The sequence below is a fragment of the Myotis brandtii genome, unplaced genomic scaffold (genome assembly GCF_000412655.1).
Source record: "Myotis brandtii unplaced genomic scaffold, ASM41265v1 scaffold13, whole genome shotgun sequence".
Lineage (NCBI taxonomy): Eukaryota > Metazoa > Chordata > Mammalia > Chiroptera > Vespertilionidae > Myotis > Myotis brandtii.
The window spans coordinates 1,919,310-1,938,976 of NW_005354595.1; the positions used below are offsets into that span (position 1 = coordinate 1,919,310).

A 19,667-nucleotide genomic window follows, 5' to 3' on the forward strand; every position below is an offset into this window, starting at 1 on the left:
TTATAACAGTAGCAACATTACAGTTATGAAGTAGCAACGAAAATAATTTTATGGTTGGGTCACAACATGAGGAACTGTATTTAAAGGGCCAGAAGGTTGAGAACCACTGTGTAGGTGCTAATCAAGAACCATATCCATGGTCACACATCTAGTAGGGTGTGCATCTGAGATTTGAAGCTAAACAACGCATTGTGCTATCCCGCTTCTGCCTAAGATCACCCAAGGGTCATTCCCCCCCCCCCCCCCCCAAAGAGGATTGACAAAATCATCAGGCACCGCTGACCTATGCCCAAATGTGGGTAACTATCTCCCAGCTTGTCTAACAGTGGGTTCCATGTTGGTGCTGTCCCCACTCATCTCTGAGCCCCTTATATTCAGGGGCTGTATCTTTTATTCATCCACATGCAAGGTTATAGTTGGCAATAATCAATAGACATTGAATGAATGAACGAACAAATCTTAGACTATTAAAAAATGCCTTACAAATCATCTGATCAAACTCCGCCCCCAAGCTTTATTAAAGTATAATTGACAAGCAAAATTGTATTTATTTAAAGTGTACAACATCATTAGTCAAATCCTTTCATCTACTGATAAGGTATCTGAGGTTAAGCAACTTTCAAAGATGACGTAGGTAAATGGTGAGGAGTGTCTGGGATGGGTGGTGAGTGGGCATTGGGAGATGAATCAAAACTAGTAAGTTTCCAATTTTTTTTTTGCTTCTTGGTAATTTTTATACAGTCACATGTAGCAACATTTTTACTGTATAGTTCTGGCTTTGGTGTCATACATAGATAAGACTTCCTTACCCAAAGGCTATGAAATATTTAACTGGGATTTCTTCTTATGCTTTTACTCCAAATCTCTCATTCACCTGTAACTGACATTGTGTTAGTGGATGATGGGCAGAATCTGAATAATTGGAATAGAAAATGGATTAAACACGAAGTAGGAAACAGCTGGGCTTGTTTTCTCATTCATCCGTGTGTCCCCTCCAGTCTCCTTCCCTTCCTCCCCACTGACTGGTTTTGAGGTTTTGTTACCTGATTCAGTCCACACAGAAGCCAACCAAGACTTCTGATAGAAGAAACCGAGTCTTAATTAACTTCGACTCAAGCTGTTTACAGGGGACACGCGATGGAAAAAAATGATGAGACATAAAGTTCCTTTACGCTGTGTACCCTGCTGTCTGTTCAATATTTTACCATTTGAAACTGGCCTTTCACACACACTAATAACCAAGAAAAGTCTAAAATTGGTGCTGAAGGCTCAAAAAGGGGGAACACACTGCAATATCTCTGCAGCGAGCCTCCCGCTACCTTCAGGCTATGCAGCAAGTGACCTTGGTGGGCTGACAATAAAGATTTCTCAGGGTCACAATTCAGTCTTTGTTTTTTCCCCCCCATTCAGTCTTGAAAGAAAAAGCTGTGGTTTTAAAAATATAATGACAATGTTCCTCACTTGGATTAGAGAGAAACTCCAGTCAGGGTCTTCTGCTGATGAATAAATAATTCAAAAGCAGCTTATTGGAGGTGGTATTTGCAATTTGATTGTGATAGTGTGACAGTCCCAAAGGAGTTCGTGTGGCAATACACACTGTGCTGGGACCTTGAACCGACCAATAAAAGAGACAAATCTCTGGCAATCCAACCAAGAGGCAAAGGGGATATTACATTCGGTCTGTTCTGATAGAATACAACAGTTGATTTATTTTTTTAAACTCACATTATCACAAGCCACATAATAAAAACAATAAAAGTAAATAATCGTTTCCATGGAGTAAGAAGCCAAGACAATTTTTCAAGAGAAGAAGAATAGCTCTTGCCTTATGAGATATATTCTAATATATTAAAAACCTAGAGGGATTAAAGGAGGATGGTATTGGCACAGGAATGGCAGATTGATGGACTAGAAAAAAGCCACAAATGGTGGACCTGAGGATACGTGAGAAATATGTGTGCGATCAAGACTTTTAAATCAATGAGGGAAAGAATGAATTAATTGATCAATCATGTTGAGACAACTGGCTCACCATCAGTAAAAAGTAAAGTTATTCCTACCTCATACCTTATAGAAAAATAAATTCTTAATTCTAGCTGGATCAAAACTATTGAAGTAGAAGAAACATCATAGGTAAGTGTCTGAAATGGAGATATTCATTCCAAGGCTAACATCAAAACCAAAAATCATAATGTTAAAGGAGTGTTAATGGGATTTCCTAAAATTATAAAGTTTTGTATAAGAATTTAAAAGAACCCATATACAAAAATTTATAAAAGAGGTCAAGGTCAATGTATTTTAGATACAAATGTTAATATAATATTATTTTATTCACAGGCTGATGAGGCATGTGAACAAGAAGTATATATCTTAATTGAACAAAATATATTGGGGGGAAAAGCATAGAAGGATATACCTGTGTAGGTTATATCTGGGTGGTGAGTATATAGTTATGTTCTTTCTTTATATTTTCCTGTACTTTTAAATCTCACTGTTGCAATGATTATACATTCCTTCCTTTTATAATCAGCAAAAATAATACAGCTGTTTAAACTGCTTACTGGCCCCATATGTGAGCATTTTTTTTTTAAATTCTTACATCACACATAGTAGATAGTAAATATAGCTAAGGATCTTGTAAAGAGAAATCTTAGTTTAATTTTTCCAGGACTTTAAAGTACCTGGAGGTATCTTAGTCACTGGGGTGCAGCCGCTAATATTTCAGCATTTTATGCTTTGGTTCTTCATTGCATTCTCACATTTGCTCATTGTCCATATATAAAGTAACTAGAGGCCTGATGCATGAATTTGTGCACAGGAGGGGCCCCTCTGGATGGCCTGTGGGGATCAAGTTGAAACCTGCAGTCCAATGCCGCCTCCAGCTCCTACCTGCCACTCCCACTCATCCCGACCCCTCTGTGCCAGCCGTGAGCTCGCGCCCAATCAATCCCTATCTGGAGAGGCTCGCATTGCCGCAGCAGCGCTTACCAGCCCTGAGCCCTGCACCTGGTGCCCTCCTGAGGGGAGTGGCCTGCAGGATTGGGTCGAAACCGGCTCTCCGACATCCCCCAAGCCGCAGTGGTCGGCAAACTCATTAGTCAACAGAGCTAAATATCAACAGTACAATAATTGAAATTTCTTTTGAGAGCCAAATTTTTTAAACTTAAACTGTATAGGTAGGTACATTGTTATTAACTTAATTAGGGTACCACATATAGAAATTTTTTGATATTTGCAACCATAGTAAAACAAAGACTTATATTTTTGATATTTATTTTATATATTTAAATGCCATTTAACAAAGAAAAATCAACCAAAAAAATGAGTTCGCGTGTCACCTCTGACACACGTGTCATAGGTTCACCATCACTGGTTTAGGAAGAGCCACATTCAAGGGGCCAAAGAGCCACATGTGGCTTGCGAGCTGTAGTTTGCTGACCACTGCAAAGGGTCCCAGATTATGAGAGGGTGTAGGCCAAGAGACCCCACCAGTGCACCATCAGGGCTGGGGAGGAACCGCGGGGGGGTCTCCAGGGCGTGTCCAGCCCATCTCACTCAGTCCCAATCAGCCCTACCCCAGCAGCAAGCTAACCTACCAGTTGGAGCATCTGCCCCTGGTGGTCAGTGCATGTCATAGCAAGCAGTTGAGTTGTGTTAGCATATCATTAGCATATTACGTTTTGATTGGTTGAACGGTTGACTGAACAACCAACACTTAGCATATTAGGTTTTTATTATATAGGATGATATTCTATTTTGTGGAGTTACTCACTGTATCGCCCTAAATACTATAATTAGCAAACATATTAGTCTAACATACCAGTATCAAAACTATTGTCTTGCATTCTATTTATTTACTTTGACAAGAGATCCATGAATTTGTCTAAATAATTCATCTCATTGCATGAGAATAAGTATCCACAGATTTTTTGATCATGAGAATTATAACTTAATAAATATGAAATCGGATTCTATTGTTCTTCTATTTAATTTAACTTTGCACTGAGAATACTTATTTCTAAGGGAACATCTGGGATTTTGTAAACTGGTGAAATGAATATTAATTACTAACATATTTCCTAATATTATCTACTTCAAGGAACTTCCAATAATTACTATGGTATGTCTCCACATGGTCTAAATTTTCTGGAGTCCATGACCATGTACTTAGAGTAAAGAGACATGTGATGGTAATGATGATAACATGTGATGATGCTAGTCGGCATCTAGACAAATTATTCAAAAGGGAACATTTAATTTGGAAAAAAATCAGTGTCTAGGAGAAAGCAAGATTATAGAGGCAGACAGCCCAGCCAGCACTCACACTTACAGTCTTTAAGTTTTGGAGCAAATTACTTGGTCTCACAAATTTGTTTCCTTGCTTGTAAGACAAAGACAGTAATATCTACTTTGTGGTCATTAATGAGGTGACGTATTTAAAGTACCAACCACCGAACAGGCACTCAATAAAACACACCAAAAAACCCATTACTGAGAGGGGACAAGAGGATGACACGGCTGCTTGCTGCCAGGAGGAAGCTGGCTGAGTCTCTACCAAGAGATTCACAGAGCAACTACCACCTCAATGAGTGTGCTAGCACCTAGGAGTGAGGCTGCCAAGCTCGAAATGGAATCATCACAGGGAAGGTGACTCACGCTATTCAAGTTCAGTCAACAGTTAACTGATCTGAAGTAGAACATTTCTCTTTCTGGTGCCTGAAGTGATCATATCTCTCAGTCAGGCACCACCTTCCTCAGATGAAAATAACTCAGTTGTCTGGGGGAGGGTGGAGTCAGAACAAAGAGAGGTAGGAGTCATGAGGGAAGTTTCACCTGAGTCATGGGGAGGCTAAATGACTCTCCTTGCCTAACGGCAGACTCCACCTCACCAGTGCGATGAAACTGGTACCTCCCAGGGCTGGGGTCTCTCTCCAGGTGCCAGATAACCCCCCTTTCGGACCTCTGAGCTTTCCTTTCTCATTGTTCAAGGCTAGTGATCCACCTCATTCTGTCTACACAGGTCTCCCTTGAAGGAATTCACTGTTTGCCCATATAATAGTAAGTCATTTTAACTGCTGTTTCTGTTGATTGGATGGATGGATGGATGGAAACATGGACAGATGGATACATGGATGGATGGAGGCAGGGAGGGAAGAATGAAGGGACGGATGAAAAAATGGGTACATGGAATATGAACAGAATGTTGTCACACTGTGCTGGACATTAGTAATAAATGAGTCCTTGGATCTTATTTGGCACCCAGAATGATGATGATAAGAAGTTGGACAAAAGAAACTTGATCTTCTCACATATGCTGATTGTCTGACTTCTGATTCAAGGAATGCAAAGGCAAAAAAATCACATTGACCTTAAAAAGGAGAGAGGCTGGCTGTCTAGTAAAAAAAAAAGAGCCCTCTCATCTTTCTGTCCTCTAATGAACAAGTTCATCTTTAACCAAGAATTCCTGAGGTTTTAGTGTATTTTGCTTTTTTTTTAATAAGGAGTTGACTATACTCTGAGCCAGAGACCCAGCTGTGTCCAGAGTGACCTTGAACAATTCACCTGGTTCTATTAAGTGTTTCTCAGTCCCCTTCTCTGTCAGGAGAGGAGGCCAACTTTAGCCCTCAATCCTCCCCCAGGAATAGTCTAAGGAAAGAGCAACGGCATGGGGGACATACTGCAAGCTCCTACAAAGAAAGGTCCATACATGGATGTGCAGGACGAGCAGAGAGAAAAGGTCACTATCCTCGGTATCATGCTGCTGTTCCTCCTTTTAGACACATTCCTCTGGTTAGAGTTAATGGCACCCGGTAAATGCACTCAGCAGATTTAGGTCATGTTACTATTTGAGCTCAGCAGCCAGCTTGCCGAGGATTTACATTCTGAGGACTCGTTTAGCACCACCCTGTCTTCCAGAGAAGAATGGGAAATGCCACCATGAAGGTCCTCCCGGTTTAAACATTTCTCAAATAATCCAGAGCTAGCAACCCCCTGCAAGGCAGCCCCCGGAGCAATGCGGTTCTGCACGTGCACGGAGATGAGCAGGAGGTCTGCCTCGGGAAGCCCTGAGCAGGGTGGGCCAGCGGCAGCTCCTGGCTGGCCGGGAAGGTGCCCACGCTACCCCTGAGCCTGCAGAGAGCAACATCCGGCAACCAGGGGAGCCTTGTGACAGCGACAGGGCTTTCTCCTGGGCGGTAATTAATTACGATGCTTAAGCGCACGATGTTGTCAAGAAAAAGAAATAAGTAAACAGCGTGTGCTCCCTTCCCACCCCACCCCCCTCTCCAACTCCGTGCCATGGGGACCCAACCAAGTAAAATCATTTAAATGCTGTCGTTTGACCAACTGCCTGTTCTAACAGAACACTTTCAAAATTGTTAAAGTGGGGGGCAGGGGAGCAATAATCGGAAATTCACAGGGCTGCTCATCACACTGCTTTTATCTCCCTTTTCTCCACAGCAAGGAGGAAAGTTACTAATATTTTTAAATTAAAAAAAAGAGCATCATGTTAAAGATATCCATGAGAACCTTGGAACAAACACACGCAGCACCTGTGCACTGGAAACACAGCCCAGCACACTCCCTCAGCCACCATGTGGAAATTCTCTTCCAGTTTCTATGTATAACCACTGCATTTCACATGCACACTCCCCCAAACCTGTCCACACGCACGCTATAATCTCATCATGCTCGCAGACACGGGAATGCTGCAACAATGCCCTGAATTGGAGACATTCCCAAGAAAAGCCCAGCGATGGTTTCCTGGCTGAATGAGAAAGAGCTCGTTCAGTCGGCGGCAGCGCCTTCTCGCCGGGGCAGGCTCTGCCCAGCTCTCCGCAGGGTGAGCTGCATGGCTAATCATGGATCGGCCGCTTACCTTGCAGTGCTGCAGCAGAAGTATCTGCTCGTCGAGCTCTTGTCGCTTGCCTTCTATTTCAGTCTGCCTCTTTCTTTTCTCCTTGAAAATAAAGAGAGAGAGAGAGACTGTAAGAGAGGGTGGGTGTTGGCTCCAGGAAATTTGAAGGCAGGCAGGCAGCAGCAGCAGCAGCAGCAGCGGCACACATCTGTACAGACACTTGCAGGGATGCTGGGCATACACGCACTGTCACCTGCCCCTCCGTCTCTGGGTGTGTTGCGAACAGCAGCATTCCCTGAACATGTCTGCTGTGGGCTCAGTGAGTGGGAGCAATTCTCCTCCCTCAGCCAAGCTGCAACAATTTAATCCAGAAGAAAAGGCGGTTTCTACACACACACACACACACACACACACACACACACACACACTCACGCTCATGTTCTGTGCAGTGTTAATTTGGAGACAAAGAATTAAAATGTCTCAGTCAAAAACACAGACTGTGGGCTCAGTGAGTGGGAGCAATTCTCCTCCCTCAGCCAAGCTGCAACAATTTAATCCAGAAGAAAAGGGGGTTTACACACACACACACACACACACACACACACACACACACACTCACGCTCATGTTCTGTGCAGTGTTAATTTGGAGACAAAGAATTAAAATGTCTCAGTCAAAAACACAGAGGCTGTTATAAACTGCAAACATGATAGAAAAAAACCAGTGGGAGTTCTAGGGCAGAGTTCTTTCATCAAAATCATATACATTTATTATACAAGATAATTTCAAACGTTGTAGGACAAATCATCCAGTTGGACATATCCAATGATGCAAACTAGATGTGTGATCTTTCTTAAACTAGCCTTGTGGGGGGTGGGGGCATTTCATGTGGGTGGGGCTCACTGAGGATCTGATAAATATGAACTCTGGGGTTGGTCTGCCTGCATCCAAATCCTAGCTCTACCATTTGCTAACAATTTGCTTACCTCTGGTAAGTCCTTTAATCTCCTAGGTCTAAGTCTTCTCTTGCATAAAGAGGAGACAATAATAGTACCCAAAGCATATGGTTGAGACATGTATTAAATGAGATAATACATGTAAAGGACTTCAAACAATGCCTGGCACATAGTAAACACTCAATAAATGTTATTTGCTATTATTTTTATTGGCACATACTACTTTTAAGTAATGCCTAGGAATTGGTTTTAAAGGGGTGCATTTCCCTTGTATTCACAGCATACCCTTTCTATTGGAGTGCACACTTAATACTTTTCTCCTCATATGCTGCAAATGTAACCAATAATCATCATATGACTGGGTATTTATCCAAGAAACCCAAAACACTAATTCAAAAATGCATATGCATCCCTATGTTCATTGCAGCATTATTTTTAATAGCTAAGATATGGAAGCAACCTAAGTATCCGTTTGTAGACAAATGGGTAAAGAAGATATATTGGAATATTACTCAGCCATAAAAAAGAATGAAACCCTGACATTTGTGACAACATGGATGGACCTACAGGATATTGTGCTAAGTAAAACAAGTCAGGCAAAGACAAATACCATATGATTTCACTTATATGTGGAAAATAAGAAACAAAATAAATGAACAAACAAAACAGAAACAGACATATAGATACAGAGAACACTTTGACAGTGGCCAGAAGAGAGGGAGGTTGGGAGAAGTGGGTGAAAAGGGATTAAGATGTGCAAATTGTCAGTCACAAAAGCAGTCAGGTAAAGTACAGCACAGGGAATATAGTCAATAATATTGTAACAACTATGTATGGCATCAGATGGGTACAGCGATCACTTCATAAGTTATAGAAAGGTCTAATCACTAAGTTGTACACCTGAGACTAATATAATATTGTGTGTCAATTGTAATTGAAAATTTAAAAAATGTTTAAAAAACAAGCAGCATATGAATGTGATTAATTTAAGAACAGAAAGTCTTTCCCTTATGCTAGCTTACTTGTCCCATGTTTTCCTTCCAACGTGCTGAGACAGCTACTGCCCTGAATTATTTTGCCTCACTCACATATGCAGGGAGACGCTTGTTAGACCAGACATAATGGCATTTTACAACACAACAGCCAAATCCTGGAGTAGACAATAACGTAGAAGGCTGGCTGTTGTCCTCTGTGTCAACAGAAGCTTTTATTTTATGTAGTTGCTATGTTTCCGGGGGTGTGCTCACACCACTGCTATTCAAATCCACAAGGTAATAATTTGTGTTATAACCAAGTTCTCTGTGCAATGCCCAGATCTTAAGAAATAGCTTATAATATTTCTGGGAGGTAATATCCAAATTAGGAACATCACCTCCTTGCCAAAGCGAGGCCCGAGAATATTTTAGAAACTTATTATTTACCAAAAATATTCTAAATAATGGTGCATCATTGATGCTGTTTAATCCCAGGGTATGTCCAAGAACACGCAATATATGACAGTAGGCAAGAACCTGTCCAGCCACTCAGAGTTACCACATGAAAAAGCAAATACCTCCAGAACCAGCCACTGTCTCTACAGTCTAGGTTTTCTCCAGAGTACGTTTACTGGACTTTTATCATTCATTCTCATTAACTATCAGGATATGAATGGTCCTACACTTAAATACAGAGCCAAGATATAGTATGTCAAGAATACAAGATGCTGCTGACTCAATAATTCCATAAATGTTCATTGAGGGTTGTGTGTTTGTTATAGACTGAATATTTGTATCCTCCCCCAAATTCATAGGTTGAAACCTAAACCCCAATGTGATAATATTAGGAGGTGGGACCTTTGGGAGGTGATTAGGTCATGAGCATGGAGCTCTCATGAACGGAATTAGTGCTCTTATATAAGAGACCTCAGTGAGTCCTTTCCCCTTTGCTCCCTGTGAAGACACAGCAAAAAGACACCGCCTGTGAACCAGGAAGCCAGCCCCAACCAGAGACTGAACCTGCTGGCACCCTGATCTTGGACTTCCCAGCCTCCAGAGCTGTGAGGAATAAATTTCTGTTGTTGATAAGCTACCCAGTCTACAGTAGGGACTAAGACAATGTTCTAATTACTTGGTCATTTGCAAACCTTTCCTAAGCTATCCCACCTCTGTGTCTTTGTTCAACAAGAAAGTCCTCACTCCACAGTTGTCCACCATCATATTGGTGAATCATGTCTTAAACAGAACAAATATTACCAGATGTTTCAGGTAGCGAATCTTTACACGCTTGAGCAGTAGACTCACTGATGGTCACTGTGAAAAGATATAATCATGAAAGATGCAGATTTAAGTTAGTTTTTTAAGAATGGGTAGGAATTAGGTAGATTCACGGGTAGTATATTCTAGGCAAAAAGAACTGTGCCAGCAAGGGCAGAAATGTACTTCAGATTCCAGGGACAATGAGCAGGGAAATATAACTGGATGCTGGGCTTGCCTTTAGGAGTGGAGAGCAATGATTCAAAAGTTTGGCCAGGACTAGATCACTGAGGGCCTTGAATGTCAGGACAAGTTGGGATTTCAGTGTGTGGACAATGTAATGTCATTGTAGAGTTCTAAGCGAGAGAGTAATATAGTGAAATGACATTTTTTGCACATTAATCTGGCACTGGTGTATAGGATAGATTAATAGGGGTTGGGATACTTTTCCTTTAAAGGGCCAAACAGTAAACATGTTAGGTTTTGCAGGAAATACAGTCTCTATTGCAACAACTCAATGCTGCCATTGCCATGTGAAACAGCCTTAGACAATATATAAATGAATGTGTAGGTTTACAAACACAAATGGTAGGCCAGATTGAGCCTATGGTCAGAGTTTTCTGCCCTGTGGATGAAAATACCATTAAATGTCTTAGTAGGATGCTACATTCACCCAGGATGTGGTGGGGATGGATAGACTAACAAACTCACCCTAGCTTAGGTTGTTTCAATCAGAATGGAAAGAAAAGAACAAATATAACAACCAAAATTGATGAGACTCAGGACTAATTGGGTCTAGGGAATGAGGCAAGGGGGTGTCTTGGCTTTGAGCCACACAGACCAAGGAGTGCTGGTGTAGGAACCGGCAATAGTGGGAAAAGAGTACTTTCCCGTCTGTGCTGTATTCATATATTCCCTGAGGGAACTCCTTATTGAGTTAAAGCTTGAAAAGAGCCAGTTGTTAACATATGCAACCAGCGATCAGCATCAGCATGTTCACTTTTGTGTTCCGTCAGAGGAGAACCCTGGACTTGGTCCCTGAACTTGGCCCCATCTATGGCTGTTACAGAATTATTCGATTAGTTGAGTCCCACTCCACAGTGATAGAGTTAGGTCCTGAAGTCACTCCTAACTAGATAGGAAGTAAGATGTGCACTCATCCTCTGTGCAGAATTAGAGCTAAAGTATAGCAAGTTCAAGCAGGGTACCCTAGGGTTCCTGATGCTTGCTTGCTTGGACTCCTGAGGTCCTAGCTGTGCTTCTCATCTAACTAGTCTGCTGCTTCCCAGGCTGCCCCTTCCCTTAATCAAGGCAAGCCCACTGATGCTTGGACATTCAGCCTACATGATTCCCTTTACTCTCATCATCTATACAACCTACATAAGTGATAACTTGCAGATCTACATTTTCAACCTCAATTTCTCCTTTGAGCTCCAGACCCCCACGTCCAGCTCCCAACTGTTCATATCCAGTCCCTCAAACTCAATCCTTGTGGTCATCATCTCAGCCATCCCACCTCCCCTACTCTCACACCTGTTCCTTCTGTATTCCTCATCTCAGCGATGACTATACAAGTCAGGAATCTTAGTTGTCCTAGGAACTTCCCTTTCTTGAAAGATCAAGTCCTTTGATTCTGCTTGTCTTTTTCCACATCTTCTGCTTCCCCACCATACCCTTTATTACTACCTCAATACTCTCTCCTTCACCTCCCCACCTGCACATGCAGACTCGTCTACATTAGTGTCTCTAGTGATCTGTAGCACTTAACTGCTTATACCCCATTTCCATCTGGATCATTGCAGGGGTTTCTCACTAGTCTTCCAGCTCTTGGGTATTGGCTCTGAGCAAGTCACCCTCTGTGTTGCTGTCAGAGTGATATTCTAAAATGGAAATCTGACTGTGACCAACCTTTGCCTAAAATCCCTGAATGTCTCCCATTGCATGCAGTGAAAAGAGCAAGTTCCTTAGCCTAGCCAATGAGGCCCCTCTCTATCTCACAGCTTCATCTCAAGCCATGACACCCTCGAACCATATGCTCCAACCTCAACAAACCATTGTAGTTTCCTGATCTACAAAGCTGGTTCATGCTTTCCTGGTTTTGTTCTTACTGCTTCCTCTAATGAAAATGGATTTCCCTCACTGCTTCATCTGACAAAAAATTCTTCTTCTTTGACAATATAGCTTAAATATCAATGAAGCTAGACTGGTCATCTGCCCAGCCTTCCTTCTCTCAGAGAATCCACCTACCCTCACTGTCAGGGGCACGGTGGGAATGCCAGCCATAGTTAGTCACACGTAGCCCAGCTCATCTCTGCCACCAGGACTTGTGTGTGACACAGGTTAGGCCAATCATACTACCTTATCTCACTGTAATAGAGATTGGTCTAAGTGTGGCTACAGGATGCAAGCAGGACCAATAAGAGACATTTCTAGGGAAAGACACATGAATACTGGGAGGGAAAAAGCTCCCTTTCCACTAAGGATAAGCTGGGATGATGAACATCTGAGGCAATTTCCAAGCCACACAGGAGAGATGCATCAGCGTTGGAGAAAGGTCAGCTTGCAGAGAAAAGCAGAGCTGAAAGACGGAGAAAGAAGGATTCTAATGACATAGTCTGAGTCCCAGATCTGGTTATGAATAAAGCCAGAGCTATCTCTGGACTTCCTAAATGATATACAATCACAAATCTCCCCTTTGCTTACATGAGTTTGAGTGGTGTTTCTGTCACTTGCAACTCAAAGAGTCCTGGCAAATACAGAAGCCTCTTCTGCTTCCTCCAAACAGAACTCATCACTCCCTCCTTCTTTCATCCATTCCTAGGCTGTGGATCTTTCTACATCAGCACTGTGAGCACTTTAACACTTTATACACTTAACTGTGTGCACATCTCCTTCTTCTAAACTACAGGCTCCTCAAGGCCAAGGATCTTGGCTGATGCATCTCCAAAGCCTGGAGTGTTGCATGATGAAGACACGGGATAGAAGCTCCCTAAGTCCCTCTGAACAAGATACTTGCTCTCCTGATCATGTTTCTGTTTATCCGTAGTCCTCACTCCAATGCATTCTGAGTCTGCTCTCATGGTTTTATTGGCAGGAAAATGTATCATTGAAAACACATGAGCCGTCAGTCTATAAAACCAGAAGTGTCTTTCTGGTGAAGACATTAGCCCATATGGAATAGACCGTTATTGTTAGGCATATGAGGAAACTGTTGAAAAAGCTGATTCTGAGAAAGAATCACGGGAAACTCATCCTGGGGAGAAGATCTGGGGGAAGTGGAAATTCCAGGGAAAGTGTAATGAGCTGACAGTAGCAAACCATTCAGGGAAAATGTGCCTCATGGGACATCTGAAATGAAGTAATCTTAATCCATTAGCAAGACTTCCAGACCCCTCCACTCACTGGGAGGCCCAGCAAGCCACTTTCATTGCCATTCTGTAAATTATGTATTTTCCTGGCAAGTATTTTCTGGAAGTATTGCGACATTGTGAAACTGCAAACTCTCAGTACAGTAAGGAGTACCCGCAGAGAAGGGAGCTCACTCTGTTCAAAGGTGGTTCGTAAGTGCGATGGGACAACAGGTATTAAACGTAGCCATCAACCACCTTGAACATTCTGGTGTATTTCCTCCTAGTTTTCCTGTGAATGTAGCTGCCAACACATTTCTCTTTTATAAGATTGTTATTCTACATTGGGTATATACTGATTTTAAATATATTCAAATTTTTTTTTGTATCATTGAATATTCTTTAAAAGCAAACCAAAAAAGCAGTTAAGAAGTCTATGCCCACTTTGGTGTGCTTCAGCAGAAGCCCTGTTCTCTCCTGCCCGCTGTGCTGCGACCCAGGTGTTGGGAAATGCAAGGGGGAGGCTGGGGAGGGTCCCAAGGGAGCCTCTGAGGAACCTGGAGAAAGGGGAAGAGGTGGAGCGGCCTGGCCAGAGCGAGGCAGAGGGCCAGTGTGTCCTTTCCTCTGCGGAGGCCACTCTGACTTGAGCTGATGCCTAGAGCCCTGGGCACAGCAGTGGGAAGAACCAGAAGACTTACTCAAAGCTCTGTTGCCATCATTTAGATAAGAGGGGAAAGAAAATATGTTAAACATTACGTTCTAGATAAAGAGAGTTTTGCTTTGACACCTCCCCATTGTGAGCCAAAGGGACCTGTGTGTCCTTCCCCTCACATGGGCCGGCCGGTCCCTGGATTTCACAATGCACAATCAGAGAAAGGGGTAGAGTGCTGGGGGAAAAAAAGCACGATCCAGACTGTTTTAAATAGCCTGCACTTGGAAAGGGAACGGGGGATATGGTAGGTAGGGAGCCAGGGGGAGATCAAAGACTGAGAAAAGGAGAGAAGGGATGAAGAAAAAAGAACCAGCCCTTGCCGATTTGGCTCAGTGGATAGAGTGTCGGCCTGCGAACTGAAGGGTCGGGGGCTTGATTGCGGTCAAGGAGACGTACCTCAGTTGCAGGTGTGTTCCCGGTTCTAGTCGGGATGCGTGCAGGAGGCAGCCGGTCGATGTGTCTCTCTCACATGGATGCTTCTCTCTCTGTGTCTCTCCCCCTCCCTTCCACTCTTTCGCTAAAATAAATAAATAAATGGAAAAATATCTTCAGGTGAGGATTAACAAAAAAAGAACCAAAAGGGCTTGGTGGACAGTTTTTTAAAATTCAAGAGTTTAAAAATAAAGGGGCTGAGATATTAACACTAACTGGTCGATGTGTCTCTCTCACATGGATGTTTCTCTCTCTGTGTCTCTCCCCCTCCCTTCCACTCTCTCGCTAAAATAAATAAATAAATGGAAAAATATCTTCAGGTGAGGATTAACAAAAAAAGAACCAAAAGGGCTTGGTGGACAGTTTTTTAAAATTCAAGAGTTTAAAAATAAAGGGGCTGAGATATTAACACTAGAAAAATCAATCAATCCCGTTTGCTGTTCTCCAAAAGAGTCCAGAAAGGACACTGGACTTTTGCCTTCTAGACGACGATTCTTCGAACATGACGTTTTGCTGAGATCGGATCGCCAGCGTGACAGGCTTTATATAGGTTACGCTTCGGAGTAAGGTGACATTCTGAGAAGTACATTATGGAAAAGCAAGCTGCAAATGGGGACCCGATGAGCTTTTTCTATTAAGGAAGCAGAATGTCCTCGCAGTCATGGTTGGATTATAATTACCTGTTTAATGCTGCTGCAGAACCCATGCTATTTATATATCTGAGCACAGAAAAGGAGGGTGGTCTGTCTGGAAACCGAGAAGCTGAGTGATCGAGCATAAAATGATCATGGAGGTGCCCACTCAGCTTTGCCCAAGTGCCTGTCCGGCTTACTTGAATGTTGAGTTTGCTTAGCAGACACAACCTTACGAGAGATCAGTTATCTGATCTCAATGCCATTAGATATTAAAACTTTCTCCTGGCTCTTGACTTCAAGGTCACCAATCACGATTCTATTATATTCAGGCTTCCCACGTTGTGAGCTAAATGGAGAGATGATACTTGGTAGGCCCCCTGCAATGTCCATCCACTGTAAGTGAATAAAATGGCACGTGGGTCTGTAGATGAGGGTATTGAAAGCTAAGTTGGTAAGTGATTTTCTGATCCCACAAAACTAAGGAGCAGAACCCGGAGTCAGCTTAAAAGGCTTGGTCAAAAGGACAAGTAGATTTCCTATCATCACCCTGTTCTTCCTAGTCATGCACCCATTCAACCGACAACATCCCATGTGAGGTAGAGAATTCTATTCATTCCTCATTGCTTAGTTTTGACCAGCATTTCCATTTAGGTAACTTCTCTTTTATTCAACTTGGCCTCGAACTTACCATCTATTAGTCAAAGAGGGAACTGCCTGCTTTGTTTTGTTTGTAACAAATTACAAAGTCAAGAGAAAGAATTTTAGGTAGGAAAAGAAGACATCGATCAGTTCAAACTTCACTAGTGGTTTTTGAAAGAACACTTTAACACCTAATCCCTTGAGAAAGATAGAAATTTTAGATGCAAAATTGTTAATAATTACACTGAACAGTTAGTATAGCTAGCCTATTAGCAACAATTCTGATGCCTAACACAGGATAGTTTTAGTTTAAAGTCTTTTGTAGATACAAGTGGGTTATATCTGAGATCTATTTTAAAGGTCTAACCACAGTATTATTATTTAAATAATTGCTTAAACATATAGTTATATTTACACTTTAGTGTTCATAACATCAAATTCTTTGCTGAAGACCAAGTATTTTTCTCTGAAGACCACGAAGGAGCATGGTATGATACAGCTCTAATGAGAAAGTAAGATCTGTCCCTTGATATCATATTGATAACCTATGGTGGTGATAAGATTGAGCATTTTCTGTACAGGTAACACGGTAGAGAACTCTGTGGAAGTCCTAAATGTTAGAAATAACATAGCTGAGTTCCCCTGCAGAATCTCCATAGCATCACTCTTAACGCATTGCATTATTCCCACCATGAAGCCACATGAGCACTGAACCAGGAGTCAGGAGACCTGGGTGACTTAGACAAGCCCCTTACTGTTCCTGAGCCATAGATTCCCCACATGTGAAATGAGGTTGGACCAGCTTCGCTCTAAGATTCCATGATGCTAAGAAGAACAACGACTTCACGTTCTAGATGGCCACAAATGCACTTCCTCATCTATAAAGTAATGCCGGCAGATATTTACGTAGTGCTTATTGTGTGTGCCAGGCACCATTCTGATGGATACATATTACACACTTATCTTTACAACAAGCCACTGAGTTAGGTACTATCATTACCCCCATTTTACAGAGGAGAAAACTGAGGCACAGGGAGATAAAGAGATAACATCAGATGACTAGCAAGTGTCAAACACAATTGGAACTCAGTATGAAATAAGGAAATAGAAATGTCTTAACGCACTACTGCCAAGTTGAAATGAAGAACAACAAAAATAACACATCTGATGGAATCCAAAGACTTGATGAATGAAGGTACTTCTTTGGACCTTCTTTTGGCTTAGGAATTTGCCTAGACAACTGCCATTTACTCCTGGAACTTAAAAAATTCCATTCTGTCATGGTTGAACCTAAAACTAGCAATGATGGTGGTAGTAAAAATAATAATGATAATAATAATAATGGCATCTAAGTTTCTGGTGACTGGCTATGTGCCAGGCACTATTCTAAGGATTCTTCCTCAGTTTTAAACTTAGTCGTCAGAACACTTTGAAGTAGGTACCTTTACCACCTCTGATTTTATGGATGAGGATAGTTAAGGCTCAGTATTCAAGGTCCTGCACTGGGGAGGAGCCAGCAGGGGTTGCCACCCAGACAGTCTGACTGCAGAGCACTTTATCATGAACACAGACATGTTGTGGCTACTAACATGTGTTTAGCTGAACTCCACACTGGACACACGAAACAGAATGCCTGGCCGCCTCCACACATGTGCCAACACTTCCCAGAACAAATGAGATGTTGAAAATGCAAAACACTCTGATGTCAAATCCTCTGCCCCCCAAACAGGAGGCCTCTTACAACACCCGGAGCGTTTCCCAATCCCGAGCAGAAAGAGGTCGAGGCTGGGTTGAAACGTTCGGCAATGCCTGGTGAACCAATGTATTTGTTTATTTCAATCTCTGGCCTGGCGGGATCTCTTATTCTTTACATAAAAGGAATTATACCGTGTTCTTCCTGGTCCACGTCCAGGGGATTGAATGATCTAATAAGGAGGGCCGATGCAAAGCATGACTCTCCCACTTGGACTTTTCATCTGAGAGGGACTACTGCAAATGAGGCAGCAGTTTGGAAAGCTCTCAAGGTAGCATGTTGGGCTCAGGAAAAGAGAAGACTCTAAACCTGGGGCTTCTAGCTATCAGAATACATCTCCCTGAAATGAGATGGCAAGAAGAGGCGGGGGTGGAGGGAGCCACTGCCGTGATAGTCCAATCCCAGGAGGACGTGCAAGGCCTGGAGGACATGCCCACGGGCAGGAGGCAGGGGTGGGCAGGGCACAGGCCTCACCATGAGCAGCGCTCCCTCGGCTCCTTGCAGGTCTCAGAGCAGCCACCATGCGACTGGGTGTAACTGCACAAGGCTGAGAGCATTGGAAAGGCAGAGCAAAATGGTGCGCCCAAGTAGAAAGAGAACACGGTATTCGGCATTCTGATGACCACGAAGGCAGGCAAACTCCAAGAAATTAGCATAATTCCAAGCAGTGGTGTACACGCCTGTCCTGACTTCTGCCAATCATGTTTTTGTTTGCTTCTTTAGATGCCAAAATGTAGTGACTATCTGTATCGATATCTATGTATCCATGTCTATCAGAAAGGTAGGAAGAAGGAAATGCAGCTAGTCCAGATAAATACAGCATTTCAATAAATGCAAATCAAACTAATAAATACACATGATAAGAAAATCCAAACAATACACAAAAAAGTAAAAGGAACGGCTTCCTTTCCCCCCCCCCCCCCCCCCCCCCCCCATTAATTCCTCTAGGTTTTGCATGTATCCTACTTGGGAGACAATATAAATATACCAACATATTATCCCTAGGGATCTTTTATTCTTTTTTTAAAAAATGTTTTTATTGATTTTAGAGAGAGGAAGGGAGTGGGAGAGAGAGAGAGAGAGATAGGAACACTGATGAGAGAGAACCATTGATTGGCTGCCTCCTATAGGACCCCACCAGGGATCAACCTGCAATCTGGGCATGTGCCCTGGCTGGAAATCGACGCTCAACCATTGAGCTACACTGGCCTGGCGGGATCTTTATTCTTTACATAAAAGGAATGATACCATGTAGTTCCTGCTTTCCAGCTCCCTTTCTTCTCACTTAGGGATGTATTGCTGAGCTTTTCCTACCCCAGCACAGGGAGTCCCGCCTCCTCTGTCACTGCTGCCAGGCAGCTCACAGATGCACCTGAGTTTATTTTGCCAGCCTGCTGCTGAGAGATGACTGAGCTGGTGACAGTGTTTCACTTGCTGTTATAAACAGAGCTGCAATGAACCTTCCTCTACACACACCTTAGATGCACGTTTGTGACTGTATCCATAGGGTACATTTCCAGCAGTAGAACCTCTAAGTCAAAGGATTGGAGCATTTTAAACTTTAATAGGACCAAATTGTCCTCCCCAAAAAACATCTTCTCTGTGTTTTACATTATATAAATCTGAGGTGAAAATAAGACTCCAGCAACTAATAAGAGTTTTGACAGTTTCCCCCTTATTAGCCATATCCTACGTGACCCAGGGGGATTTTAAATGAGACAAAATAGCTACTATTTTGTTAATAATTGCAAGCTATTCTTAGAACATATCCAGGTAATCTGTCCTTATTATAGACTATTACTCTGTCTTTTCAGGTTAAAAAAAAAAAAGATAATTTGCTACCTTATGCACAGAAGGCTATTTTAACTCCATCAGTTTTCTAGGAGGAATCAAATTTGCATCTCTCTTCCTTGCACTGTTCATGTTAGAACTGCCAAATTGTGCCCATTTATCCATAACAAAAGAGTGTTTATTCCTTCTCTGGTGGTTGTTATCCAACATGGTAGAAAATACAAAATTTTCCACCTACCAAAGTAATGTCTAGATGGACTCAGGCAGGAGAAAGAAAGAAAGAAAGAAAGAAAGAAAGAAAGAAAGAAAGAAAGAAA

The 19,667-nt window shown here is 42.4% G+C and overlaps 1 protein-coding gene across 12 annotated transcripts in view; it reads right to left on the reverse strand.

The window, feature by feature from the left end:
- Nucleotides 1-19,667, reverse strand: part of LOC102261631 (paralemmin-2) — a 382,189-nt gene that overhangs the window by 221,376 nt on the left and 141,146 nt on the right. For 10 of the 12 annotated variants that reach the window (XM_005859770.2, XM_014534401.1, XM_005859771.2 and 7 more), the window contains one exon: nt 6,878-6,958. In XM_005859770.2, coding sequence (XP_005859832.2) covers nt 6,878-6,958 — 81 coding nt within the window. Of the gene's footprint in view, nt 1-6,877; nt 6,959-7,097; nt 7,183-19,667 lie in introns of those variants that run through there. The other 2 variants (XM_005859772.2, XM_005859769.2) reach the window with 2 other exon arrangements.